Source organism: Rhinolophus sinicus, linkage group LG15 (assembly GCF_036562045.2).
Source record: "Rhinolophus sinicus isolate RSC01 linkage group LG15, ASM3656204v1, whole genome shotgun sequence".
In the NCBI taxonomy this organism is placed as follows: Eukaryota; Metazoa; Chordata; class Mammalia; order Chiroptera; family Rhinolophidae; genus Rhinolophus; species Rhinolophus sinicus.
In genome coordinates, this window is record NC_133764.1 from 24481697 (window position 1) to 24507299 (window position 25603).

Genomic DNA, 25603 nt, shown 5'->3' on the forward strand with positions numbered 1-25603 from the left:
TTTTCATTATAGTCTACTTGCAAAATGATTGTCCTCTTCCTACTTGGAGGGGAAGAAATCTTGACTGTGCCAGCTTTAAAGCAGAGTAGAAAAGGGTCTCTAGGATCCTGTCTGGGAAATGCCAGTGTCAGCCCGACTTGGAAAGCTCTGTTTGAGGCACATCCAGGTCAAGGCTGAGTATGGAGCCAGTGGAAATTCTCCTACTGGGACCTGCAGTGACAACCGATCTCTTGGGTTCCCAGGCAAACGGCAGGTGCCCTGCTCAATGACCTTATGATGTGTGAGGGGCTCAGACCTTCCTTGACAGTCATGAAAGCATGTCCCCTAGGAAGCTGTGTCCTGTTTCTCCAAAGGGTAGTTGTGGGGGCCAGGGTGGGTGGGAGGCAGGGTGGGGAAAAAAGGTAACAGATAAAGGGAGTTGATTTAAAAATCCACCTCTTCCAGAGCTGCTCTTTGGCCCTTTGTGATCTGATGTATGAAATTTGTAGAAAAGTGGATTTGTTTGTGACATTTTTCACACACAAGTTGGTGCACATTCCTGATACAAATTAAAAGGAAATATGTCAGATGTACACAAGGATGAGTCAACATCGCGTGCAACCAGCCAGGGCCAGTGGGAGAAGAGTCAAATATGGGCCATGGAGCTGCAGGCCCACCTGCGCCCCCCTTCCTCCCCCCCACGCTGAGTCAAGCACAGGGCTTGACAGGGAAGCAAAGTCAGGCCTTCCCCTCAAATGCTTCTCACGGGAAACATGAGTGCTTCTGTCACAGAGCATTGTTTTCTCTCTCAGTTTTTCCTTAGTGAGTGTGTGTGTGTGTGTGTGTGTGTGTGTGTGTGTGTGTGTGTATACTGATTACAGAAGTTTCAGGAAACATATAGAAAGGAATAAACAGAAGAGTCTCATATAACCCAACTACCCAAAGGCAGCCATGGTTCATATTTTCTCGTGAATCCTTTAAAATGTTTTTTATGCTTCCTTTACATTGTTCTAACTATGCAATTTTGTTTCGCTTTTTTAATTTAATATTACGTCTTTTAAAATGTCCCCTGTTATAAACATCATTTTTCATGACTACCTAATATTCCTCCACCAGAATGAAGTATACTTTATTTAGTAAATATTGTAAGGCTCTGTTACAGTGGCACTGAGCATCTCTATGCACAAAGGTTTATTGGCATCTTAGATTATTTATTTGGGCTAGATTTCTGGAAGTGGCATTCATAGGTCAATAGTTGGACATGTTTTTTAAAGGGTCTTAATACATATTGCCAAATCTCCCTTTGGATAGTTTATACCAATAAACTATCTCATTTCATCCTTATCCATGTTGAGTATGATTCTGTTTATTCATTAAAGAGTTTAGGGAGCTGAAATGTCCTATCCCCACCCTCAGATGTAGGAAGATTAGGAGATATAAGAGACCTAACCTCAGAGCTAAGAGGCCACTTCTGCTCTCCTGTGCCTCCTGCAGGCCTCGCAGAGACGTGGGGGACACATACCCACTTAGATGTTGTGACTCCCCATCAAAGGCCCTTGCTATGTAATGACACAGAACCACTCAGCCCTAATGATGGCGATGCCCAGACCAGGAGCTGATGTGACTGTTCCCCACCCAGTGTTGCTCCTGTAGCTGTTTGTCATCTAGTCTAGAGGTGGCCCCAGTCACTTTCTTCACTTTCTAAGCTTTTCGCAGACTCCCATGGCCCCTAAGGAGAGCTTCTCCCAGAGCGCCGGGGTAGTGCCCTACGTTTGAGTGGCCCGTGCAGTTTTACAAAGCACTCTTTCATGGGCTATCTGATCAGGTGCTCACAGCAGCCCTAGAAGGCAAATATTTGTTTCCCTGTTTTTCAGGTGTATTGTTTTCCTAGGGCTGCTGTAACAAATTACCACAAACGTGGTGACTTAAAACAACAGAAATCTATTCTCTCATATTTCTGGAGGCCAGAATTTCAAAATCACAGTGTCAGCAGGGTTATGCTCCCTCCAAAGGCTCGAGGGGAGATCCTTCCTTGCCTCTTCCAGCTTCTGGTGGCATCAGGTGTGCCACAGCTTGTCACAGTGTAAATCCAACCTCTGCCTGTGTCTCCACGGGGCCTTTTCCCCTGTGTGTCTATGATCTCCCTCTCCTTTCTATTATGAGGATACTAGTCATTGGATCTAGGACTCCCCCTAAATCTAGGATACTGTCATCTTGAGATCCTTAATTATATCTGCAAAGACCCTATTTCCAAACAAGGTAACATTCTGAGGGGGACATATCTTTTTGAGGTGACACCATTTTACTCACCATAGTAGGTCAGGAAACCAAGGTCAAAAGAGGCTGAATAACTTTTCCACAATCATATATACAGTGAGAAAATAGCAGGAGATAGTATTTGAACCCGGGTCTTCTGCTTACCATGTGCCTTTAATTAAGTTTTAAAAAAAATTTTTTTTAAAGACTCTTATGGTGTGACTTCTTGATTATGTTATCTGATTCATAGAAAATGAAATTTGGTACCTTTTACCCTAGGTTACATCAAATATGATTTCACCATTACCTTGTTAATGTGTTATTGTTAATGACGTGGAAAGGATTAGTGCCAACGTGTAATGAACCCCTTAAGTGAGAGTCACTCATTTATTCTCCATGTGGTATGTGGGGAAATTAAGACCCAGAGTAGCCAGAAAAGTTAATGGGAGAATTCCAATTATAACCTAGATGTCTTGATTTGTATTCTAACCTTTAAAATGTGAGTTGGTGAAAGTAGTTATCAAAACAACTACTCTGTGTTAAACTGCAAAGAGACTGTTGGTGTCTCAATTACTGTTGAACTCTTCCCTGGCCTCAGAACCCTTTGATATGTTGGCCACACATGGCTGTCTGTTCATGGACCTCTAATGAGCAAAGAATAATCCCTTCCCACTAGTGAGCCCAAGGGCCTGTGGGAACACCACCTCTGGCACATCAGCACCGCCTGGCTTGCCAACATTAGCTAAGGCATTTCTCTCCTTGCTGGTGCCTTTCCTTTCTCTTGCTTCTAAACTGGAGTAGTAAATCCTTTAAAAATGACCTAACCCCCAAATCCAAATACCAGAGCCAAATGGATGAAGAGGGGACAAACATGGTCCACTGTTCCAAGTTTGGTAACTATTAAATAATCTGAGTCCCAAGATTGCCAGGATCTAGGCCCCTTTGCTCTGTACCATGTCTATGGTTATCTTGGGAACTACTCTAAAGAACTGAAGAACTGAGAGGGACCTATGGAGTTCTCATATTCTCTCACTCTCCCACAATGAACCAATTTCTGTTAGTCAAGACATAGTGCATACTGACATAATAAAATACGCCCGTGGTCACAACCAATAACCAAGTAAAGCTAATGCCCTCAGCCTGTGCTTATATGAACCAACCTGTAGTGCAGAGAAAAGAACTCTCCCTGACAACCCCTCCACCAGTCTCAAGTTCATTTTGGTGAGCTAGTTTGGAGAGCAGGCAAGGAGATGCTCCAGTGGTTGCTTTGATCATGCCTGGGATCATTTCTTAGTTATCATGGACATCATTTTCAGGAGCTCTCACCCGGAAGGGCTTACGTCTTTTTTTTTTTTTTTTAAAGATTTTATTGGGGAAGGGGAACAGGACTTTATTGGGGAACAGTGTGTACTTCCAGGACTTTTTCCAAGTCAAGTTGTTGTCCTTTCAATCTTAGTTGTGGAGGGTGCCGTTCAGCTTCAAGTTGTTGTTCTTTCAGTCTTAGTTGTGGAGGGTGCAGCTCAGCTCCAGGTCCAGTTGCCATTACTAGTTGCAGGGGGTGCAGCCCACCATGCCTTGTGGGAGTCGAACTGGCAACCTTGTGGTTGAGAGGATGCGCTCCAATCAACTGAGCCATCCAGGAGCTCAGCAGCAGCTCAGTTCAAGGTGCCATGTTCAATCTTAGTTGCAGGGGGCAGAGCCCACCATCCCTTGCGGGACTTGAGGAACTGAACCAGCAACCTTGTGGTTGAGAGCCCACTGGCCCATGTGGGAATTGAACCGGCAGCCTTCGGAGTTAGGAGCACGGAGCTCCAACTGCCTGAGCCACCGGGTCGGCCCCAGGGCTTACGTCTTGAAGAGCATTGTTTAATGACAAGTTTTGCTCTTGGTACCTGGCCTCCCTGGTGGCCGGAAATTTGATCAACAGGCTCTCATCGAGTCCAACCCTAATTGATGCAAAGCAGAGGCTGGGCCACAGTCTCCTAAATAGCACGGGTGTGATTAGACACTATCAGCTCAGAGGAACATCCCGTCCCCCCATGCCACCTCCACCCCCTGGGCTTCCTTGCCCCTCAACAATGATGTACAAAAGACAGAGCACGTGTTCCCTTGCCCGTTCCCGGTGCTGCCAGCTTCCCAGCTGTCACAGCATGCCTTTAATGGGGTTGTGAAACCCAATAACCTGACCCATTTCTCCTCTGGGGAGACAGCGTAACACAGGATGCCAAGCTGGGAAGCAGGATTCGGGAAGCTCACCTGTATGAGACCAGCTCTCTGTGCCATCCAAGGCAGATTGTTTGGGTTCTTCCAGTTCCCCAGAATCGCAAATCTCTACTAAGTGCACAGAAGACAGCAGAGTGATGTCATGACATTGGTTTCTGCTCACTTACAATCCTCTTCCTTCCTCTTATTTAATTTTAGCTCCCTTTTCTGCCTATCTCAATTTCATTCCTCCCAATCCAGGCCCTAGATGTTTTAGCTCTGGGACCCCATCCAATGGGTATTGACTCTAAAGTGACTGTCAAATATCTCAGATGGTCATAATCAGCCAATAAACAAACATGTTTTGAGCAAATATGGTGCACACAGTTCTGTGCTTATTACGGACTTACGGTTTATAGGGGAATCCATGCCCTCAAGGAGCTTCTGAACTAGGTTGGAGAGCAGACTGTGAGAATAATACACAGCAGTGTGGGAATAATGCCGTGTCACTGATGTGATTAACCTGGGATCCACGCTTGGGCTTTGGAGGCAGCCATAAATACCCTGAAATTGCTTGTGTAATTTTATGTGTGCAAAAACACATTTTGGGGAGGTAAATTCGTAGTTTTTATCAGCTTTACGCCAAAAGGTAAAGAACCTTTTGTACAATCAGCTCATTATAACTTGGGTCGTCACTCAAGGTTTCATTGAGCAGGTGAGACTTGAACTGAATCGTATTCCTAGGAAAGACTATTACACTTAGAACCAGTGCCTTAAATTACCTCACCTCCCTCAGCCTCAGTAAAATGAAAATCTGTAAAATGGTGAAATGGTGATAATTGCAGCTTCCCGGAGTACTGTGAAGATCCATGAGCTTTTCTTTTCTTTTTCTTTTTTCTTTTTTTTTGGCTCATTTTCTATTCCCATACCTCCGTACAGTGTTTGACTCATATCATAGTGGACACTAATCAATATTTGATGAATGTGAGAGTTAACTGAAATAATAAACGTGAGCGTGCTTTGTAAACAGCAGAGCATTGCTTCCTTGGCAAAAAATCTTTGTTGCTAAGTACGTATGTTTTGTGTTCTGCAAACAGCCTGCACTAAGTGTCTTCTCCCCCTTGAAACTGACCCTTTTCCCCATAATGGAACTCAAAGGGCCAGCCCATGTGATGGAGTGTCTCTGAGCTAGCCAGATGAATGATAGCTGTGCCGACAACACTGACAAGATATGCAGTCGCCTAAGAACCCAGAGGTGACCTCACCCTCCGAGGGCTTGGCCTCTTAACCCCAGCCCCTGCTGACACACACACACCTGCAGCCCTTCTCTCACTCCAGGACTGGGAGACTCCATGAGCTCCTTTGCTGCCCTCATCTGCACTGGCAGGGGAGGAAGGGAAGCCAAGGAAGGGGGCATTGCAGAGCCCCTCCTGGGCATGATAAGCAGGACCACCAATTGTATCTTCTCTCTGACTTCTCAGGACAGCAGAAACACTCGAATGCTCCTTTGCTGAACACTTTTTGTATCCCCAGCCTCCTACCCACAGCTTCCTAGCAGTGCCCAAGCTAAGAGAGAACAGATGAGACCTTCTATCAATTTTTTCTTTTCTCCTGTGTTCCATCCAGTCGACAGAATGATTCATCAGCCTTACCATGATCCTCCAAGGAACTTGGGCTGGTTGGAAGTGGCAAAGATTTTTAAAAGGCATTGGTTGAAGGTGACAGGAGTTCTCAGAACAAGTTAAGAAAAACAGAGGTGATTTCTCCATCGAACAGTTCTCTACTGCAAGTGCAACTACGGGAAGCAGTGTCTGAGCTGCTAGAATGAGCTCCGAGCTGAGCAGTAGGGAGCCTGGGTTCTACGTCTCCCACTTAGAGACCTTGAGCATGCCACTTAATCTCTCTGAGCTTCAGAAACTGGAGTGGTACCTGTACTATCTCTCAGGATCATGGCGATAATGAAGATTTATAATGATGATTCAAGTGGCATAAAGTTATACATATCCGTTATTAACATACATGTGAGCACATTCAGTATGTACAGGGCACTCACTATGTGCCAGGTACTTTTATATCTACCTACTGCAGTCCTCACCACAGCCCTGTAGGATTGTATTCTTTTTCCATTTTTGTGGATGAGGAATCAGAGGTTCAGAAAGGTTAAGAACTTGCCCAGAGCCCTATAGCTAAAATGTGTGAAAGCCTATATTTAAGTCCAGGTCTGTTTCCATTCTCCACTAACTCATGATTCTTTTCTCCCATGTGCTGTTGCTTTGTCCCTTAAAATTATTACAGACTCCCTTGGCGTCTACCATCTGTCATGGACCAGACCCACCCTCTTACCTGAACACTTCTGGCTATAACATCTTGCTGGATTTTTTGTTGTTTTGTTACCGATCTGAAGTGGCTTCCACTATTCCTCTTGGCCCTGCTATTAGCTTACCTTGCCTTTGCGTCTAAGCACAGTATGTACCAACACTGATTGACCACCTTTCTGCTCTTGTAAAGTGAGAAAAAGAAAGGCCATTCCCTTCCCTTCCCCAGACTCTGGGATATCTCTGTCCATAAGAAAGCTGCCCCCTCAACCCTAGATGTACAGGGAAGAGGAACGCCCATGTTTTATGGTTAATCCCCTCTTCTGGAAATCACTAAGCACAGATTTCCCAGGCAGACCCTTCAGAGAAACAATGCTGCCATAGCTCTTGATCTTGTCAACCAAGAGTGGGGCAGCAGTAGAGGAGAGCACAGACTCCTGGCAGGAACCCCACTTAACCTCCTCCCTCCTTTGAGTCAGGGTAAAGAGTTATTAGTACCACTTCAGAGATGGAAAAAGGAGATGGAGGGACTTGCCTGACATCACTTAGTGAGTGGGTCATAGAACCAAAACCTTAGCTTATGTCATCCGTCCCTGTATGTTCTTGGGGACCGGGCACCTTTGTGCTGTTGCTACTGCTGGTTGAGTGTTGGCTCTGGGCTTTGCACTGCCAGTGTATGACTCCACCCCAGTTCAGGCCCTTGGCGGGCTGAGACTCAAAGTACCCCACCTCCACTGCCCAGCGCCTCACTCCCCAGATCCCCATCCTGACCCCACTTGATGGGCAGAGAAGGTGGTATAGGCAGCTCCCCACTTCTGTGTGCCCTACCCGAGAAGCTGCTCCCTGGCAACCCTCTCCCAAGGTGGGCTTCCTCTTGAAGAGATGCATTTACAGATGCTCCCAATTCTCCCAACACCAGGAATCGACTCTACAATTAGGCAAGAGATAAATCAAAGCCAAACTTGGCTGATGACATTCAGGAGCCAGTAGTGACCCTGGCCACACATATAAATCGCAGCAGGCTGGCCAAGGGCCTTTGTCTGGTCAGGAGAGCTCAAGATTATCTGGCCCTCTTTGCTGATGTATGGAGTCACCGGCTGTCGGAGTGTTTACGAACGGTTATCACCTCAATGCTTTGGCCATTATCAGAGGCAGGGCCGCCTGCCGGGGCTGGGGCTCGCACCCTCTCTATTACCACCTGTCAGTGGCAGAGAGTGTGTGCTGATGCTACCCAGTCCTAACTGCCGAGGGAAGATAGTTTCTGACGGCTGATCAAAGAGGAGAAGCAAGGCCTGATAAAGAGTGTGCGTTGCGTGTACTTTTAACTTCGGGAAACATTGGCATTTGCATTTTTTCTCCATCTTCCTGGTGCTGGCAGGAACCAAGTCCAATAAATGCAGTGGATTCAGTTACCTAATCGCTGGGGAAATGGTATGTGCTTAAAGCAACAGAGCATGACTATAATCTCCTTCCAAGAGAGAGTGGATGAAATAAGCTTTCACAGAAGACTTGCTGTATAATAAAGTAGAATAATTTAAACTGAGACTTTGAAGCAATTTTGCATGTAAAATATAACCTTGGCGTTCAGCAGAGCACTATGTACGTTTGGAATTAGGGGGACAGCTTCGGATTAAGGAAAGATCTTTGCCGAACGTTCCATCACTGAACTCTATTGCGGGTATCCCCAAAATGGTACCCTGATTGTGCACAGGTCCTTGGGCAGCTGGATGATTAGAGGCGGTGGAGTTGAATGAGTTTTAGACTGAGGCGTCAGAGATCTGAGTTCTTGAGCCAGGTCTGCCACACACTTGCTGTTGGATTTTGGGCCATAACTTTCCTGCGGTTCAAATGTCAAATAAGGTTTGGTATCGGTTAGAGGATATAATGGTTTAGAAAACATTTTTAAATGTTTAAGCTTTGTAACCCCTGATTTAAATGAATTCTAAGGTGAAACCCTATTATATTAACCAGAGAAACGTCGAGGTGTGTGGGTTGAACCTGGGAAGAAGGTTCCCTGCCCTTGAAGCCGTCCCAGAAGACTTGAGAGGAACCCTGCAGCCCCTCAGACCCCAGTTTAAAAGCCACTAGCCCACCAACATAGAGGTCATTTCCTGGATGTCTGCACTCTGATCCAGGGGCACAAGCTGTTTCGTTCTGCCCTACACACACATGTTTTGTAGTGTTCTCTCCCTCATTCATCCTGCGGAAGAGCTGAAATGGACACTGGGCGGAGAGGGGAGTCCGTGGTGGGTAGACAAAAAGAACGGCCTGCTGTCTGACAGTGTGGACTCAATGTCAGATGTCCCGTGTGTGCTGCAGGTACCTTCGACCGGAGCGTCACCCTGCTGGAGGTGTGTGGGAGCTGGCCTGAGGGCTTCGGGCTGCGGCACATGTCCTCCATGGAGCACACTGAGGAGGGCCTGCGGGAGCGTCTCGCCGATGCCATGGCTGAGTCACCCAGCCGGGACGTTGTGGTTTCCGGAACAGGTAAAGGTAGCGTCACACTTCTAGCCTGACGCGGTCGTGACTGGGACCTGCTGGCATAGAGCTTCTTTGGTGGGACAGGGTGTATGTTTGTTTTAACCATTTGTTTCTTTAGTTAGCACTCTGAATGCCATCCATTGTGGAAGCCTCTGGTAATGGGAGACCCTGTGTAAAGGGGAGTTCCCAGTGGACCTGACACTTCCTGTGTGGAATAATTCATACAAAAATGCTGTGATGGACACAACTGTGTTGTGGAAGTGGCTCCCAGGGGGACGCCTCCAGGGGAAGGGACAGCCTTGCAATCTCTAAGGTTTTCAACAGTCCTTAGGCACCGAGTGCTAAGGCAGCATACCTTCTTCTGCCGTGCTTTATATGTTGGCAGGTATCACTGGGCCTGCCACCTGGGAGGAAGCAAGCATGAAGCATGGAGGCCTGGTCTGAGTCCCCCAGATAGCTTTCTCTTATGTTGCCTTTTGCCCTTGCACTCTTGCCTCTGAGGGGGCTCAGCAACTGGAGCCGAGGGCGACTTCTTGTATCCATTGAGCAGTCAGAAGTCATCCTTAGATGATGGGTGAGCCCTGCCCCAGAAGGAGATGGACACATGGAGGAACACACACAAACACGTGCGCGCGCACACACACACACACACACACACACACACAGTGTGCACTCAGGAAAGACCTTCCATCTCCTCACAATTACAATACAATCTGCTCTCTTTTTTCCAAAGCACCGCTTTATTCTAGACATCTGGGTTGTTAGTGTCTGCTCTAGCCGAGCTTTTATGCCCGAGAAAGCCTGCCCCACCCGGTCTCCTCCCAGCTTTCTGAGGTCGGCAGGAACTCTGTGCTGGGTCGAGCAGATCTTGGCTACAGGCCTGCCCACTCTTGCTTGTCTTTATTGTGAACTGTGCCATCTCTGCTCCATATGCCTACGTGGAAAGAGGATCCCAGTGAGGAGCAACTTACAACCCCGGGGCAGGAACAAACAGGAAAGCATTTGGGACAGAGCTTCAAATGCCTGGCAGTATCATCCAGTCTCGCTTCCCTGCATGTCCTCTGGATCTTTTGAAAATTTCGGTTTAGCAGTTAAGCGTTTCCCTCCCCATCCCATTTAGTCCCACTGTTCCTACACTAAGAGGATAGAGACATATCACACTCATCTGTATCCCCACAGCACTAGCGTCGTGCCTGCCCATAGTGCTTGTGTAGTAATTGGCAAATGAACAGAATGGATGTGCGAGAGGGAGAGAAGCAGTTTGGCTAGAGATACAGAAGTGCCTTATTGGACCATAGGACACAGCCATTTCTGAGGACCAGCCCCCTTCCACACCCCCTTCTACCCTGAAAGGAAAGGAGATGTGGACCTTGGAAGCTGCAACAAGCCATGTCCCACTCCCTCGTACACACAAAGGCACAGACATGTGCACCCCATCACTCCACCCCCATCACAAAACTCTCCAGCTTGTGGATGGTAGGTCATTATGCCACTATTCTCCCACCTGGACCCACAGATGAGGAGCAGCTCTGCTCTTTACTAGGGCTTTAACTCCATTTTCTTTGGAAGCTGGCCGAAGGGAGGAAACCTTTTCCCCCTTCTGAACCTTGCTCATAGCACAGCCTTTCCCCTGCATCTCTAGGGACCCTGGCCTGCCCCAGCTCACATAAACCAGCCCCTAGTGTCACCAGACTCACTCCCCAAGAGCCGCCCTTCCAGGGGCCAGAGCGGCTGTGGGTCAGCTCTCCTCCAAAGCTGCTTGGAGCATCTCACTGTCATCTAGCAGGCAGTTAGTTCCGAAGGTGCATTCAGTCAGAGCTGGGGACCGTTAGTAACCTGAGCAAAACTGGCAGTGATTCATCTGCAGGCAGCTGAGGGATTCAGGAGAGACTTTGTGGCCTTAAGCAGGTTCGTGAAATAAAAAAAAAACAAAAATGAGAGAGAGAGGAAATTAAAACTGCATGACCCACAGGTCAGAAAATAGCACACGCCCTTTTTTGAGCAGAGGGATTTCATTTTCCTCCCCCAACTGTCACCAAAAGGGATTCATCTGGTCTTCTTCGACCATATTAAATGTATATTTTGTGTTTTCTTTTTTTTAAACTCGGCCTCAATTTCAAAGGCCAATAAGTAAAGCAGACATTAAGAAAGTTAACCTGTTTCCCTCTGCCGTTGCAGAGAATCACTCTTCACATTTTAGAACGCCAGATAAAATATCAGCTTGGCGGTGCAGCCCAGAGCTCTGAAAGGGCAGCCTAGCACACCCACGCCAGAGCCAGCCTGCTCCCCAGAGATAGCCAGGGAAATACAGTGCAATGTGGATAAGAATTTCCACAAGTAGCCTTTGCCTACAGCAGCCTCTCAGTCTCACTCTCCCTTCCCACAACGCTGCTTCTCTCAGTGGCTCATAGATAGGGTGACATCAAGTGTTTGCCGCTGTTAGGTACTCACTCTGAGGTAATCAGTTCCTGTATTGCCTTCCAGCAGCACTTGTTTTAGTCTGGCCACTGGGACTGCTGGCCTCTCAGGTATGAATGGAGCACACTTTCATGACCACTGAAGCCCATTATATTAGCATGCCTCACTATTCTACAGGTTTAGCTAGTGATGTGCTGGCAAATGTTTAACACCCGGTTCTCAAAAGGGAAGCAGGAAAGCCCTGATCTGTAGCATTTGGGAATTTCCATTGTGTAAAAACTCTTATTATGGCCATTTTCAAGCGATCAACGTGATGTCAGTCAGCAGCTAGCAGAATTCCTGAGAATGTATAACAGTCAGCTTACTGACTTAGTAAGAACTTCAGCACCCCACTGGTAAGCTGTACATCTGCTCTCCCCAAAGTACAGCAAAACCTTCTCAAACCTTCCTGTTCAAAGAGTGGTCTGTGAACCAGCAGCAGTGCGTATACCCAGTGGCTGATTACAAATGCAGAATCTCAGACCCCGCCTACACCTGTCAAATCAGCACCTGCGTTTTAACAAGATATTCAAGTTTGAGAAGGTCTGTTGGAAAACACGGTTAACCTATGAGGTGGGTGTTAGTTCTGGCCCCCATGATAGCTGCTTACCCGTTAGTCTAATTAGATCGTATGTGTGATTTGCAAGTCCAGCTCTGGCCGGATTGCTTTCTTGCTAATATCATCATACCCCTTGTCCCTGTTACGCTTCCATTGTCCCCATTCAGCTGAACTCCAAATTGAGGTCAATCTAACTTTGCTCTTACACTCAGGTTGCTAAAGAAAGATCACAAATTATTTAGTGCCCCTACAAATTTTTGGTCTCTAGTCTCCAGTGAGCCCTGTAATTTCCTACTGCCCCCTTCTCCTAGTCTCAGTTTGCACTCATCTTTTGCAGCAGAAACCAGTGCCTAGAACAGCGTCTAGCACATAGTAGGAGTACTTAGGAACTAATGAATGAATGAATGAATGAATGAATGAATGAATGAATGAATTCTACATTCACTCTATATATTAGCACTTCTGCTTCAGCCCCTGCTTACTGCTGTGGCTTCTGGCCTGTTTTTATTCTCTTAAAGATTCCCCAAATCTCTGATCTTCAAAGAGTTTACCTTTTATTTTTGATTTGTTTTCATATGATTGCTATGCATTTAGTATGAATTAAGATGCTATTTATTTAGCGTGGTACATAACACTCAGTCCATCACCTTGAAATCAGTCTTTTTTCCTTCTTCATGGACACTATTTCAAACTTCCCATTCTCAAATGTCTTACCCCACCATCTTGGCTCTCGCTCTCAGAAAATGGTAGTGACGATGTGAGAAATCTCTGGACTTCCTGCACCCAGACAGAGCCTAAACGTCCCTGCACCAACCTCTCCCCTCCCCCTGCCCCTGTCCCCAGCCTACCCAACCACAACAACTGCTCAGCACTTTACCCCAAACTCTCGCCCCGTGAACCACACCCTGTGGTCTTGAAGAGCTGTCCTTGCGGCTCCTGTTATGTCATCACACTCTCCTGGTTTTTCTTCTACCTCCGGCTACTTCTCAAGTCCTGTTCTGGGTTTTCCTTCTCTGTCAACCGTAAGTATATTTCTCAAGGCCCTATCTTGGCTCTCTTTTCCTCCCTCAGTCAGTGCAGGGCAATCTCCTCTGCTACTGTGGCCTCAAATACTATCCATAGACTGACGATTTCCAAACAATCTCCAAGTTAGCTTTCTCTCCTGAACTACAGAACCATCTAGACAGTCACCTACCGACATTTCCACACATCAAACACTGAACTCGTCTCCCCACAACCTTATCCTTCTCTCAGCCCATCTCACTATGTACAGAGCCCTTCATGACCAGCCGCTGCCCTCGCTCTAGACTTCTCTCTCACTGCTCTGTGCAAGCACCAGCCAAGCTGAACTCCCAGGAGAGTCTCTAAGTACACGTGCTGTCTCTGCCCGCCAGATATGCCTCCGCACATATTTCTCCTTCTGCCTGGAATGCTGTCTCCCACAGCCCCCTCCTCTCTCTGTCACCCCCCTCAAAATAACTTGACTAATTCCTGCTTAGCAGACATTCCTTTCAATATTGCCTTTTCTAGAAAAATAGAATTTTTAAAATAAGCAAAACATGTATTTATCCCAATTGTTTTGTGTCTAGGTAAAAATACAACCTAATACCAAAGGAAAAAAATATTTAATAAACACCTGGATTCATGTTAAGTACATTTTCTCTTTAGATTTGAATTCTTTCAATCGCCATTTAGCTAAACCTTGTCTTTCTGTTTTGCTTTCTCATACACCCAACAGCTAAAGCCCCAGGCCTAATTCCCAGTTTCTGATCAGCTGTTTAAAGTATTCTTGACACATCTTTGTTGCAGGCAAGCTCCTTTTGCTGCTCTTGACTCTTAAAAGATCACTAAGTCGGTTCTTAAGGTCAAGAGGGGCTGTCTCTTCCCCATGACTGTGGCTTCCTGCAGTCCTGGGAGCACAGTTTCATTCTCCTTTACTGTCACAGCACTAAAGGTAGGAAAGAGGCTTCATCTTTTTCTGTCTGCCATCTCTTTAACAGAAGTCATTCTAGTCCAGGAGCAATTACTCTTGGGGATACACCATGGGCTCAATTTTAGCCTCTTACCTTCTGTCAGAAATACATCATGTACTTCCTTAACGAAGCAGATGAAACTTTCACAAAACAATATTATAGGCAATGCATTCTTGTACTTTCTATTTTATTTCATTTTTTTAAAAAACACGGTCATGACCCACTAAATTGATTTCACAGTACATTGATGAATTGCCGTCTATAGTTTGAAAACCAGTGCTCTAGCTTTTTTTTTTTTTGATAATTTTTTAATTTTTCAATTATAGTTGACATACAATATTACGTTAGTTTCAGGTATACAGCATAGTGATTAGACATTTTTATGACTTACAAAGTGATCACTCTGATAACTCTATTAATAGTACCCATCTGACATCAAACAGTTATTATAATATTATTGACTATATTCCCTATGCTGTACTTTACATCCCCATGACAGTTTGGTAACTACCAATTTTTACTTCTCAATCCTTCCCCCTTTTTTCACCCACTCCCCCAACCCCCTCCCATCTTGCAATCATCAAAATGTTCTCTGTATCTATGAGTTTATTTCTGTTTTGTTTGTTTCATTCTTTAGATTCCGCATATAAGTGAAATCGTAAGGCATTTGTCTTTCTCTGTCTGACTTTATTCCACTCAGCACAGTACTCTCTAGGTCCTTCCATGTTGTTGCAGATGGCAGGATTTCATTCTTTTTATGGCTGAGTAATATTCCATTGTGTGTGTGTGTGTGTGTGTGTGTGTGTGTGTGTATACCACCTCTTTATCCATTCATCCATTGATGGACACCTACGTTGCCTCCTATCTCGGCTATTGTAAATAATGCTACAATGAATATGTGGATGCACATGTCCCTTTTCAGTAGTGTTTTGGGTTTCTTCAGATAAATACCCAGAAGTGGGATTACTGGGTCCTTCTTAGTTTATTCTGCTAAATCCTCTGAATTTTCCTGTATCGATATTAATTACTCAGCAGAAAAGGCTGTGGACTATTTTCAACCAAAGCTCTTCGAAAGATTTCTGTCAGAAATTACTTTTACTTATTGCAAGGGCTGTGGGGGTTTTTCTTCCTTTTTAACATGAAAAGCACATTTTGATCACTATACAGTTTTTAAATGGGCACAGGAAGGTTTCAACAAGTTAGTTAACAAATATCTGTTGGTTGCCTATGTTTTGCAAAAGATGGACTAAAAGCAGTGTGTGTGCGCGCGTGTGCGCGTGTGCGCGCGCATGCTAATAACATCTTTCATTTCAGGGCTATAGGAATTAAGCTCTCAATAAATGTTAGCTGTCATTACTGGAGTTGGCCAGATGTGTACCCCAAAACAAATAACCCAGCATGTTGGACCCTCTATCCTACCTCTAGGGTTAGCTTTTCCAATGGGCCTTGGAGCTCCGGGTTGCCTCAGTACCAAGGGCTGGGAACACATTCGTGCTAAAGCTACATTTCCAGTAGGGGTTATATTAGCCCAATGCCATCTCAAGGTGTCACGTGATCAGGTGACAATAATTGCAGGCATCAGGGAAGTGAATTAATTCTCTTATCTTTTAGACTTCCCTGCTCTTGGGCAAACACTGTCATCCAAGAAACTAAGCCAGTCACTGAGGTCCTTTTCTCTGCTTTGCTTAACCAGGTCATGGAACTTTCCTCCTTCTACAGTGCCTTTACAGAGTGCTTTCAGTGTCTTCCCTCAACAACTTCCTCAGTGGGCCGCACATTCTGTTCGCGGTTGCAGCAGGCAGGCAGGCAGGCAGGCAGGCTCTCTGTAGGCACCTCTGATTCCCTCCACACTAGGCTGGACTCTGTGAGGAAGAAGTAAGATGTGGGTCCTCCCCTCACAGAGGTGAAAGCCCTGGAGGAGGCAGCAGTGCTGAACTGTGGGTCAGTTCCTCTCTGGCTCCTACCCCCAGCTGCCCAGGGCGGCCCACATACCTGAACCGGACCAAGCAGAAATCCAGAGTGGTCCCCGGCCCACAGGTCATGCTCTTTCCAGTATGTGAAAACAAAAGTAGGAACTCCCCAGTAACGAATGCCACAATGGCTGAGCGTAAGCCCCCAAAAGCACAGGTGCACCCAGACACAGAGCCCAGGGCCAGTGGCAGGCCACAGTACCTCTGCTCAGGGGGGAAAGGAGCAGCTGCTTCCTTGGGGAGTAATGGGAGGTCTGCAGCAGGGGTGGCATCCTTCATGTTGCTAGTTGTATCTCAGTTCAGTGTCAGATGGTCTGTTCCTAGCTACTCTCCACTGGTGAGAAAGGCCAAATCGGACAGTCCTTGCAGTTCCCAGCACCCAGCTACTGCCAAAGAGAAGGATATTTGTTTGTTTGTTTTTTCTTTTTGGTAGCATTTGGAAGTCCTCAAGAAATGGAGGAAGCCTGTGACCTTAGGCAGGTTCCTTTCTCTTTCTTGGTTCAATTTCTTCTCTGACACCATGGGAGAAGGAAACCAGTCAATCTAGTAAACACTTACTTACTGCACCTGCTATGTCAGGGCCACTGTAGGACCTGCTCTGACTGTTCTCCCATTTGCCTTCTCACGAAGTTCCTGGGCCCACACATTACAGCCCAGGCTCCTTGTCATGAAATTTCAAGTTTCTTCTAGGCCTTCCTCACCTTCCTTTCCAGCCTGATCTTTCACTTCCCCCTTCTACAATAACCCCTTATTCATATTTCACCACCACCACCTTCATGCAAACACACTCACCTGTCAAAATTATCCCATCATCCCCAGCACATGCCCTGCTCACCTGGCTCTTTTGAAGTACCTGCTGCCCTTCCCCTCTGCTCAGTCGCCTTTTGAGACCAAGCTCAAATCTCAACTCCTCTGTGAAGCTTTCTCTGACCATGCAGCCAAATGCCCTTTCTGTCTCCTCTGAGCTTCTGCACCTCCTACTCTCCAGACATATGGTGCCTTTTCCACTCACTAGCAATGGCTGATTCCCTCTACATGCCACTGGGGGAAGGCTCAGCCCTGGTGGTCCCTCAGCCATACTGCGTGTCTTACTTAATGCAATTCCAGTTCCTTGGACCAAGTCTGATTCATCTCTGTTACCTCTAACCACAGTCTTCTCCCTGCCCAGCATCCAGCACTGGGATGAGAGCCAAGCTGAGCCCCAGTTAATGTTTGTTGAATGACTGGATGGGGGTTTGTGGCTCCTGAGAGGTAAATGAAAGCCAGCCAGAGCAATGGGAAAGATTACTGTGTTTAAAAGACACACTTGTTAGTTTCTGGCCAGTTCTCAAATCTGATTCTAGGTAGATAGTTTCTCTCTCTCTCTCTCTCTCTCTCTCTCTCTCTCTCTCTCTCTCTCTCCCCCCCTCCCTCCCTCCCTCCCTCCTTCCTTCCCTCCTTCCTTCTCATGTGCACGTTTCTCACTTGCCCAAAGTCTACTTTGAACTCTGTAACCAAAGCACGCTGATTCCTATCAATAAGGAGGAAGTGCCAATGTGACCTCATTGGTGAACCTTCAGAGTCCCCTTTACAGGTGTTACCCCAACATAGAGGCAGGAATTCCTGTGTAAAATGTATTAGGCTTAGACAAAAGAATGGGGCAGGGCAGTGGGACCCCCAGATAAGGGCCCTCCTCTTGAGACACTAACACAGGTAAATGGTTAACAAAAGGGAGGATTTCTCTCTGTTCTTCCACCTCTGCCAGACTATTCACCTTTAACCATTGACCTTTCTTGGAGGTGTGAGATCTGAACAAAGTTGAACACAGTCATGGATGGTTAAATATCCATCCCAGCCTCTGCCCCCTGCCTCCTCAGAAGATGGTTTGAGGTATGTGGACCACCCCTAGGTTTGATGGCTGGTAACAGATACACATACACACAGAAAATGAAAGTTGGAAATGACTCTCTGACCCTTTAGGAATCCAGAGCCTCAGCTTTAAAGCAAAAGAGAGCACTGTACCAAGAAGGCCAAGCCATGCCAATCTGTTTGAGTTTAGCAGAAGGAATCATTTCCAAGCACCCATACCAGAATCAGCTGTCCGACCTCTGACATTTGGTGATTTCTTCCTGCCTGCTTCTCTTTCTACCCCATCTCTTTCCCCAAGGACCTGAACGCACACTGCGTAAGACATTTTTAAATTTTCTGGCAGACTCCTCCAGCACCGGGCTTCACAGACCTCCTCTGATTTTCCCCCTGCATACATCTTATTTAGTGTAGCATGGTAGCCTGTGATTCCACCCCTCTATGTGCTTAATTGAGTTTGGGGAGAACCTACATCCAGTTGCTTCATTTGTTTAGGATGACTTTTTCCATTCTGGGCACCCCGTGCTCATTTTACTGGCATGTTCCTATCATGTCCAGGCTCCAGTGGGCCAGGGCTGGCATGCCACCTCCACTTTGATGTGTGTGACTGGTGCAGGCTTGGGGGTGTGGGGGTGCTATGCCTATCAGCGCCCCTGCCTCCATCCAGGCATGGGCTGGGTCCTTGGAGGGTTTGGGAGATCCTTTGGTTTCATACTTTCTTCATCCCCAAGCCACTGAGAGCTGAATATAAGCATATAGTTCATGCATCTGAGCACGTCTCCATGATCCTTCTCTCAGCAGGCCAGCCACACTGCCAAACAGCTTTGAACTTCAGGCTGGGTTTCTACATCCATGGAACCCAAGAAGAGGAAGAAAACCAGGGAGGCTTCCCAAGATGCTGGCTCTCCCTCCAGATCCTTCCCTGCTCCCAGCCCTTTGTGATAGGCAGAGAACTGTAGACACCCAGCAGGCAGGAGTGGGGAGGAGAAAAAGAGGGAAGGGTGATACCGGTTGGAGCTAGTGAAAAATATGTAAAACACTAGATGTGCTGTGCCTTGGAACAGACCATGAACACCCCCTGCAAAGCTCTCAGTGGTCAAACCAGATTTTGATATCTACTCCCTTTGATCGACTACTCTCTGAAAGGTCCGTGTTGTGATCCTCTTTAAAGAAATATTTTATTTTCAATACAGACACAGCCCTTGATGTAGCAGTAAAAACCATCACCCCTGAGAGACACATGGCTGTGAAGTGTGTTGGTATGTAACTTCCTGCTTTGCCTCCATGCAAGGTTTTGTCCCACTGCTCTTTTTGTCCCTCAAGAGGTTGCCTCCCTACCCCATGGTGTGCAGGGGTAAGGCCAAGAGGTCAGCTCAGACAGGAGACACCTTCTGGCGATGGACTGGTTTGGGATGGGGAGTCGTTGCCGTTCTTCACCCAACAAGAGTTTCTTTGAGAATCTCACTCCCTGCCCCCCACTTTTAAGATGGAAGTCAAATTTTCGGATTCTGCTGTGCAGAGCAGAGAGGTCACTAGGCTCTAATGCATTTACCATTGACTGCCCCTCTTGTAGTGCGTCTATTAGTGAGTAATTTGATTTGTACCTATTCATTTGCAGTCCCTGCAGGAGCCTGGAGCTGGCCCCTAGTATAATTGGTGCTGTCTCTATTTTTACATCATTAGATTAGCCCCGACTCCTGGCCACTTGTTGTCTGCGCTTGTCTGTCCATTTATACAACCTAATGTAACACAAAATTCATTACTGATCACATTACTTTCAACTCTGAAGCCAGCCTTGTGATAAACATTTGGTTAACCCCTTCCTACCCATAGGAGGGCTGACAGAACAAATGCACTTCTGCTCGACAGGCAAATCAATATCTTAATACACCAAAGTGGAATTGCATTTCTAGATTTGTTATTCCTCCTGGAGGAGCAAATGGAAAGGCTCTTCTGAGCTAGCTGAATTGAATAATGAATAGAGCCCCGGCACCAGCAGCCAGTCTGCACACAGAGCACAAAGGCAAACCCGGCATCCGCCCAGCTTTTTCATCTGGACAGGCGGCACCGCGGCAATTAATCGAGACCTGTGCTTCCCTCCCCACCACAGAGTGTGGGCTGGGACCCTGACTGGGGTAACAGAGACTTTGGCCCTACCGCCATTCTCTTTGCTAGGTTTGGCCTAGGACCACTGGACCAAGAACCGGGTTAGTTTCCTTAACATCTTCTTCCCTGATGTGAAGGTACCAGACACATGGGCCTGGCGCTAATAGCACCAAGAAATTATTAAATCTATGACTAAGCTAAAGTTTACTACTTGGAATCAAGTACACAAAATGATTCCTATTTAGAGCCAGGTCAGTGATGTTGGGATTGGTTGGTTCATACCAACTTCTGTGTGTGTGTGTGTGTGTGTGTGTGTGTGTGTCCCCTGGTGAGCATTCTTTGGCACAGATATACCATGTGTACCTGAATGTGGTCCTAGTTCTGTGGTAGGGATGTTAGCAGCATGGAGGACTCTAGCCTGGGAGGTAGCCAAGATTCTTAAAGGGACCGCTACACAGCTGTATTTAATCTAGCAGATTCTTCCCTACCCCCACCCTGGTTATCCCCTCCCTAACCACCCTCCATTTGTCTCTGGGTAGCATCCACACCCACTATAAGTCATTAACTTGCAGGACAGTTTGTTTCTAAAGGAAAAATACCCTGACTTATTAAGAAACTCTCATAAAGACCGGACTACAATAATTAGAAAAATAGGCGTAGAGGAAGTAGAATGGAACCCATTACCATGAAAGTCATAAATCCAGAAGTAAAATGATGCCATAAACTGAAGATACTCAGGAATGGAAGCTGGAAAAAGCCCATCTAGGGGACGTTCTGCTTGAATTTGGGCAAGTCCTGAGCAGGAGGCTGACAAGAGACGTGAAGCCTCCTTTCTGTAGAGCAGGACTCCCTCCTCCTCCTCCGAGTACTGCATCTTGGGTCCTGCTGCCCATTAACTGGGTTGGAGCCCCGGCAGGCCAGAAATGACCAGCAGTCCTGAGAGACATGGGGTCCCAGGGATTCCTCGAGAGGGCTTAGATGTTGCTCTTAGCCTTCTTCTCCATCCCTCCAGCATTTCTCATGCCCCCCACACACACACACACACACACATGCATCCAGGAGGGCAGGGTCAGGTGGCAGGCTGCCTCCTTGCAGCAGTCCTGGAGCTGCAAGGTGAGATGGCAGAGGTGCAGGGGGGATTGCCTCACCCCTCCCTGACTGTGGGAAGCCCCACTTCCCACCGAGCGGTTGTAGAGCTGGACCAAAGACTCCAGAATTAGAACTCTTAAGTGCATCCTATTGTGAGGAAGTACAAAGAGGAGAACCCTTGGCAGGGCATTACAAGATACCTCACATCTAGGCAGCAGGGGAGGACACTGGTGTGTCACTGAGGAGAGCCTGGGTGCAGCAGCTGTCTCCTCAGGGCCACTCACTTCCCCGCCCCCCACCCAACCCACAGTGCACAAACTTGCTCATTCGTGAGCCTGCTGTTTTGGCCTCAGCTGTTAATCCTCTCAGGTGGGTAGGTGGGGCAGTGGGGGTGGGAGAGTCCATGTGTCCCACAAAGGGACTCAGCCCCATCAGCTCTAGAAAACAGATCAGAACATAGGCCTTTGCCTTTGCTGAATAGGACGGACCAGTGGCAGGGAGGAGAGTGGGTCGGTGGTGGAATGAGAGACTGTGATTTCTTAACCTTGATGGAAAGGGGAGAAAGCCACATCTTACCAAACTCTTCCGCTGCATCGTAGAGAATTTAATTACGTTTGGACATTTGAATGAGAACCAGATGTGGCTCTGGCCCGTCAGGCCAGCAGCGTCTCTCCTGTGGTCTGCAGGCCCCTGTGCTGTCTCACAGCCCTGGAGGGCAGCTCAGGAAGACCTGTCTGGGAGTTGGGTGGGGTCTTCTGAGCTTCACGACTGGACTTGAGGAAATGGGCAGGTCAAGGCTGGCTGCCAGACACCTGGTTCCACGGGAGAATTTCCAAGTCCCATCTCCGCATAGCCATGCTGAGTGGGCATGTTCGTGGGACCCTCACTAGCACCCACACCTACCCCGCATGCAGACGCACACACAAAGAAGTCATGTCACAGCACCTGGCCCAGCATTCTTGAGAACCAAAGACACAGCACCATGCTGCCCAGCCCTGAGACTACCTTAAATGGTATCTGCTAAGGCTCTGCCCCCAGTGTGGTGCCAAGGACCTGGAGCTAGAAAGGCATTCAAGCCCTCCTGGGCGAGGAGCACTTCTCCATGGGCCTCAGCCTACCGATACGCCAGAGATGGCAAAGCTGATTTTCTAGCCAGGATGCCACTGCAACAATAGCAGGCTTTACACACGTTCCCTACATGTTCTGCTTCTTAAAGCCCCTTCGCATCCTTTTCTCTGGAGAGCCTCACACACCAGTGCCTCCTGCCTGACAGATGATGGAGTGGATGAGAAGTGAAGTGACTTGCCCAGGTCATTCAGCACGTCTGTAGCAGAACTGGGGCTCCAGCGAATTGTCTGCCCCCTACCACAGTACTCCTTCTTCTTGGCATCCCCAGGGAGTGTCAGCTCAGGGCCACTCCTGCATCTGGCTGATCTTAAGCATGGCTTCAGGCAGACTTATCAAATACCTCGAAACCAGGGAGACATGAGCCAGGTCTGCTCAGCCTTTGCTATCCCCATGTATAATGTGTTGTGACAGGACGTACTCTGCCTTGGTCAGGATTTAGTTATACTGATAGAGTGGCACTGAGAGGGTCACTGCATAGGGGTACTGGTTGAGATGGTCTGGGTGGGTGATCCTGCTCTCTTCTCCTTTGAAGCCAAGACTTGGAAGGGCTTCAGTAATGTGGGTTTCCAGGGAGTGGGCTGTGGCAGCATTTCCGGTTTGAGTCTTTCCCTGCCTGGGATCAGTGCCGCATCATGGCTATCGTAGGAGGGACCTAAGAAATGGCTCCAGCCCCCAACCAGGCCAGCGCACCCTCCCGCTAATGCCCACCTACTGTCATTGCTCATCGGCTGTTCAAAGGCTGTGAAGGACTCGGGCTGGGCTGTGAGTTGCTCTGGAACTCAAGTGCTCTGGTCTGCCCTCACCCTCACATGCACACAGCGAGCTCCACCAGGGAGGAGGTGAAAGATGCTGTAAGAGACGGGGTGGGGGGCAGGGCAGGGAGTGGTCTTCGACTCGTTCTGTGCCATTTTGGGTCTCAGTACCTGCGGAGAGTCAAGAACAAGAGCTGGCCAAGGAGGAAAGAAAGCTCATTTGTGGGAGCCCTGTGTGTTGACAGAGACCCCAACCAGGAGGGAAGGTGCATGCCTGCCCATGGGTTGTGGAACTCAGGCATGGCACAAGCTCTCAGGAACACCAGGCTGCGTGTGTGGTGAGATCTCCAGACGTAGGTGGCGTCAGCGGGCCAAAGCTCTGCGCTCAGACATAGGTGTTAAACCCAGAGATAACCAGGCCACCGTCAGCCCTGCTTCTCATCTCCTCCCAGATTCCATTAGCCCAAACTAAGATTCCTGTTATCTGTATGTGGAGGACACTTTTCATCCTCAGCCCCTCAGCTTCGAGAAGCTGCCCTCCTTCCTTCCACAAACTTTCCTGGGAAGGGAACAGAAACCCCTGCTGGAGGGGAAAGGTGATCCCTTCTCAGTCTCCCCCAGCCCCATCCTCCCAAAGCCTCTGTGCTGAACAGAGTACCCCTGGTCTGTTGTCATCCTGGCAAGCACTGCAGCCTGAGGGGACACTGCAAGGTAGAGCTTGGAGAGGGGCAGGAAGAGGGAAGTGTAGGGTAGCCAGGCTGCCTCAGCTGGGTGTGTGTGAGTGTGCAGAAAAGCAAGGCCTCCCTATAGGATGTCTTCTTTAGCTGCTGCCCTTTTAACCTCCTAAAAAGTGACCTGGGGCTAAAGCTGGCTCCAACCCAGAGTGTGGTATCTGACAGGGCTGTCAGAGTTTCTAGAAGTATTCTCAGCCAGCTCCATCTCTGTCTTCCTGAACAGACCTCTGCCTCCCTCAGCCATACTCTGCAGGAGAGAACAGTAGTTTCCAGGTTCATGACTGGTATGAAATAAGTAGCCCATAGCTGTGTCTACCAGGACCTCCTCCTAGTTGGTACCTGCGCCATCTCTCTAGGTTCTAGCACCAGGAAGCTGCCAATCTTGCTGAGCCCCACAGGATGATTTTCAGGCCCCTACCTCCTTAGCCCTTCTCTCTCCAAGTTTGCGTAGTTGGTCCTAGGCCCTGTTGGCAAGCCCCTGCTGACAAAGTTCATTGCCTGGGGCTGACCCCATTTGCAGTCATTTGCTGAACTTGCAGCAGTCCTGTGGTCCCCTGGCCTCCTCGCCACACATCCCATCCCAGAAAGATGCTGAAAATCCCTAACCTAGTCAGAGGACTTCACCTCACTCCCCAGCCAAGAACCCTCACGGCAGATGGGGATTAAAACTGTTTCTTCTGTTTGCAAACCTCCTCTGAGACAGGCACTGGGCAAGATGGAGCAGTTTGGCTGGCTACTCTGTGCCCTGGGACCACCTACTCCCCTGGGGTACCACTGAGCCCAACCCAGGCCAGGGACTTAAGAACAGGCCCCACTGATGGGGGAGAACTGGGAGGTGGACGCAGGAGGGAAAAATCAATGCACGTCAACAGAGTTGGGAATTTATTTTCCAGGCTTGAAGAGGGTATTTACAAAGAGGCAAGGAGGGAAATAAAAAGCTGTAAACACATATTTACCATCTTCCTCCACGGGCCATTTCTTGATTAAAAAGAATCTTTCCCAAGGTCCAATGGAGGACAGGCTGATGGGGGCCAGGACGGCTGAGACACCTGCTGGGGAGGGAAGATGGAGAGGGACCCTGAGGTCCTGTGGACAATCACAATCACTAATAAAATTGCAACAGTAATAGTAACTCACATTTGCTGACTGGAAGCTTTAAGTACTTTGTGATGCAATCTACATGCATTATTTAATTTAATTCTTACAACCACACTATGAAACAGACCTTGTTATCCTCATGTGCAGGAAACTGAGGTACAGAGATGCCGAGTAACTTGCCTAGATGGCAGGGAGGCTGACGCGTATGCTCTTATCCACTTCCCTAAACTGCCTCCCCAATCTGGGCAGACCCTGCGCTTCCCCCTTTCTCAGGCCCCTGAAGGATTGGGGGACATTCTCCCTTCCCAAAAGTGGGCAGACTGTGGCTGCAGGGTAAGGCTCGGCCCTGAGGTCTAATCCTATTCCCACCAGGCCACTTGGGTGGCTAGCTTGGGACTGGGGTGTGTGGCTGCAGCCAGAGCCCAATAAAAGTGCTCTGCTAATCCCTTTAATGAGCACATTGAGAGGCTCTAAGTGCACGGAGCAGGGCTGGCTGGAGCCTCTGAGCACACCAGAGTGGCTGGGCAGTGAATGCTGCTCCTTTTGTGGTGAGGGACGTGCCAGGGCTGCCTAAAGGCTGAACAGGGATCTCAGGGACCTTCTTTCCAAACATTCCAAACACACACACACAGAGCACTGCCCTCACCAGAAACAAGCCT

At 48.0% G+C, this 25603-nt stretch overlaps 1 protein-coding gene and 1 long non-coding RNA gene across 24 annotated transcripts in view; one reads left to right on the forward strand and one right to left on the reverse strand.

Moving 5' to 3' along the window:
• The window catches only part of BCAS3 (BCAS3 microtubule associated cell migration factor), a 519095-nt gene that overhangs the window by 487209 nt on the left and 6283 nt on the right, over nt 1-25603 (forward strand). For 8 of the 23 annotated variants that reach the window (XM_074320580.1, XM_074320578.1, XM_074320586.1 and 5 more), the window contains 2 exons: nt 9072-9239; nt 19231-19296. In XM_074320580.1, the coding sequence (XP_074176681.1) occupies nt 9072-9239; nt 19231-19296 (234 nt within the window). Of the gene's footprint in view, nt 1-9071; nt 9246-19230; nt 19297-25603 lie in introns of all 23 variants that reach the window. The other 15 variants (XM_074320579.1, XM_074320576.1, XM_019732483.2 and 12 more) reach the window with 3 other exon arrangements.
• Nucleotides 13969-25075, reverse strand: LOC141568988 (uncharacterized). The gene is made up of 3 exons (XR_012492341.1): nt 24803-25075; nt 23069-23283; nt 13969-16084 (listed from the first exon to the last, which is right to left on the reverse strand). It is a non-coding gene; the product is annotated as an uncharacterized LOC141568988 (long non-coding RNA).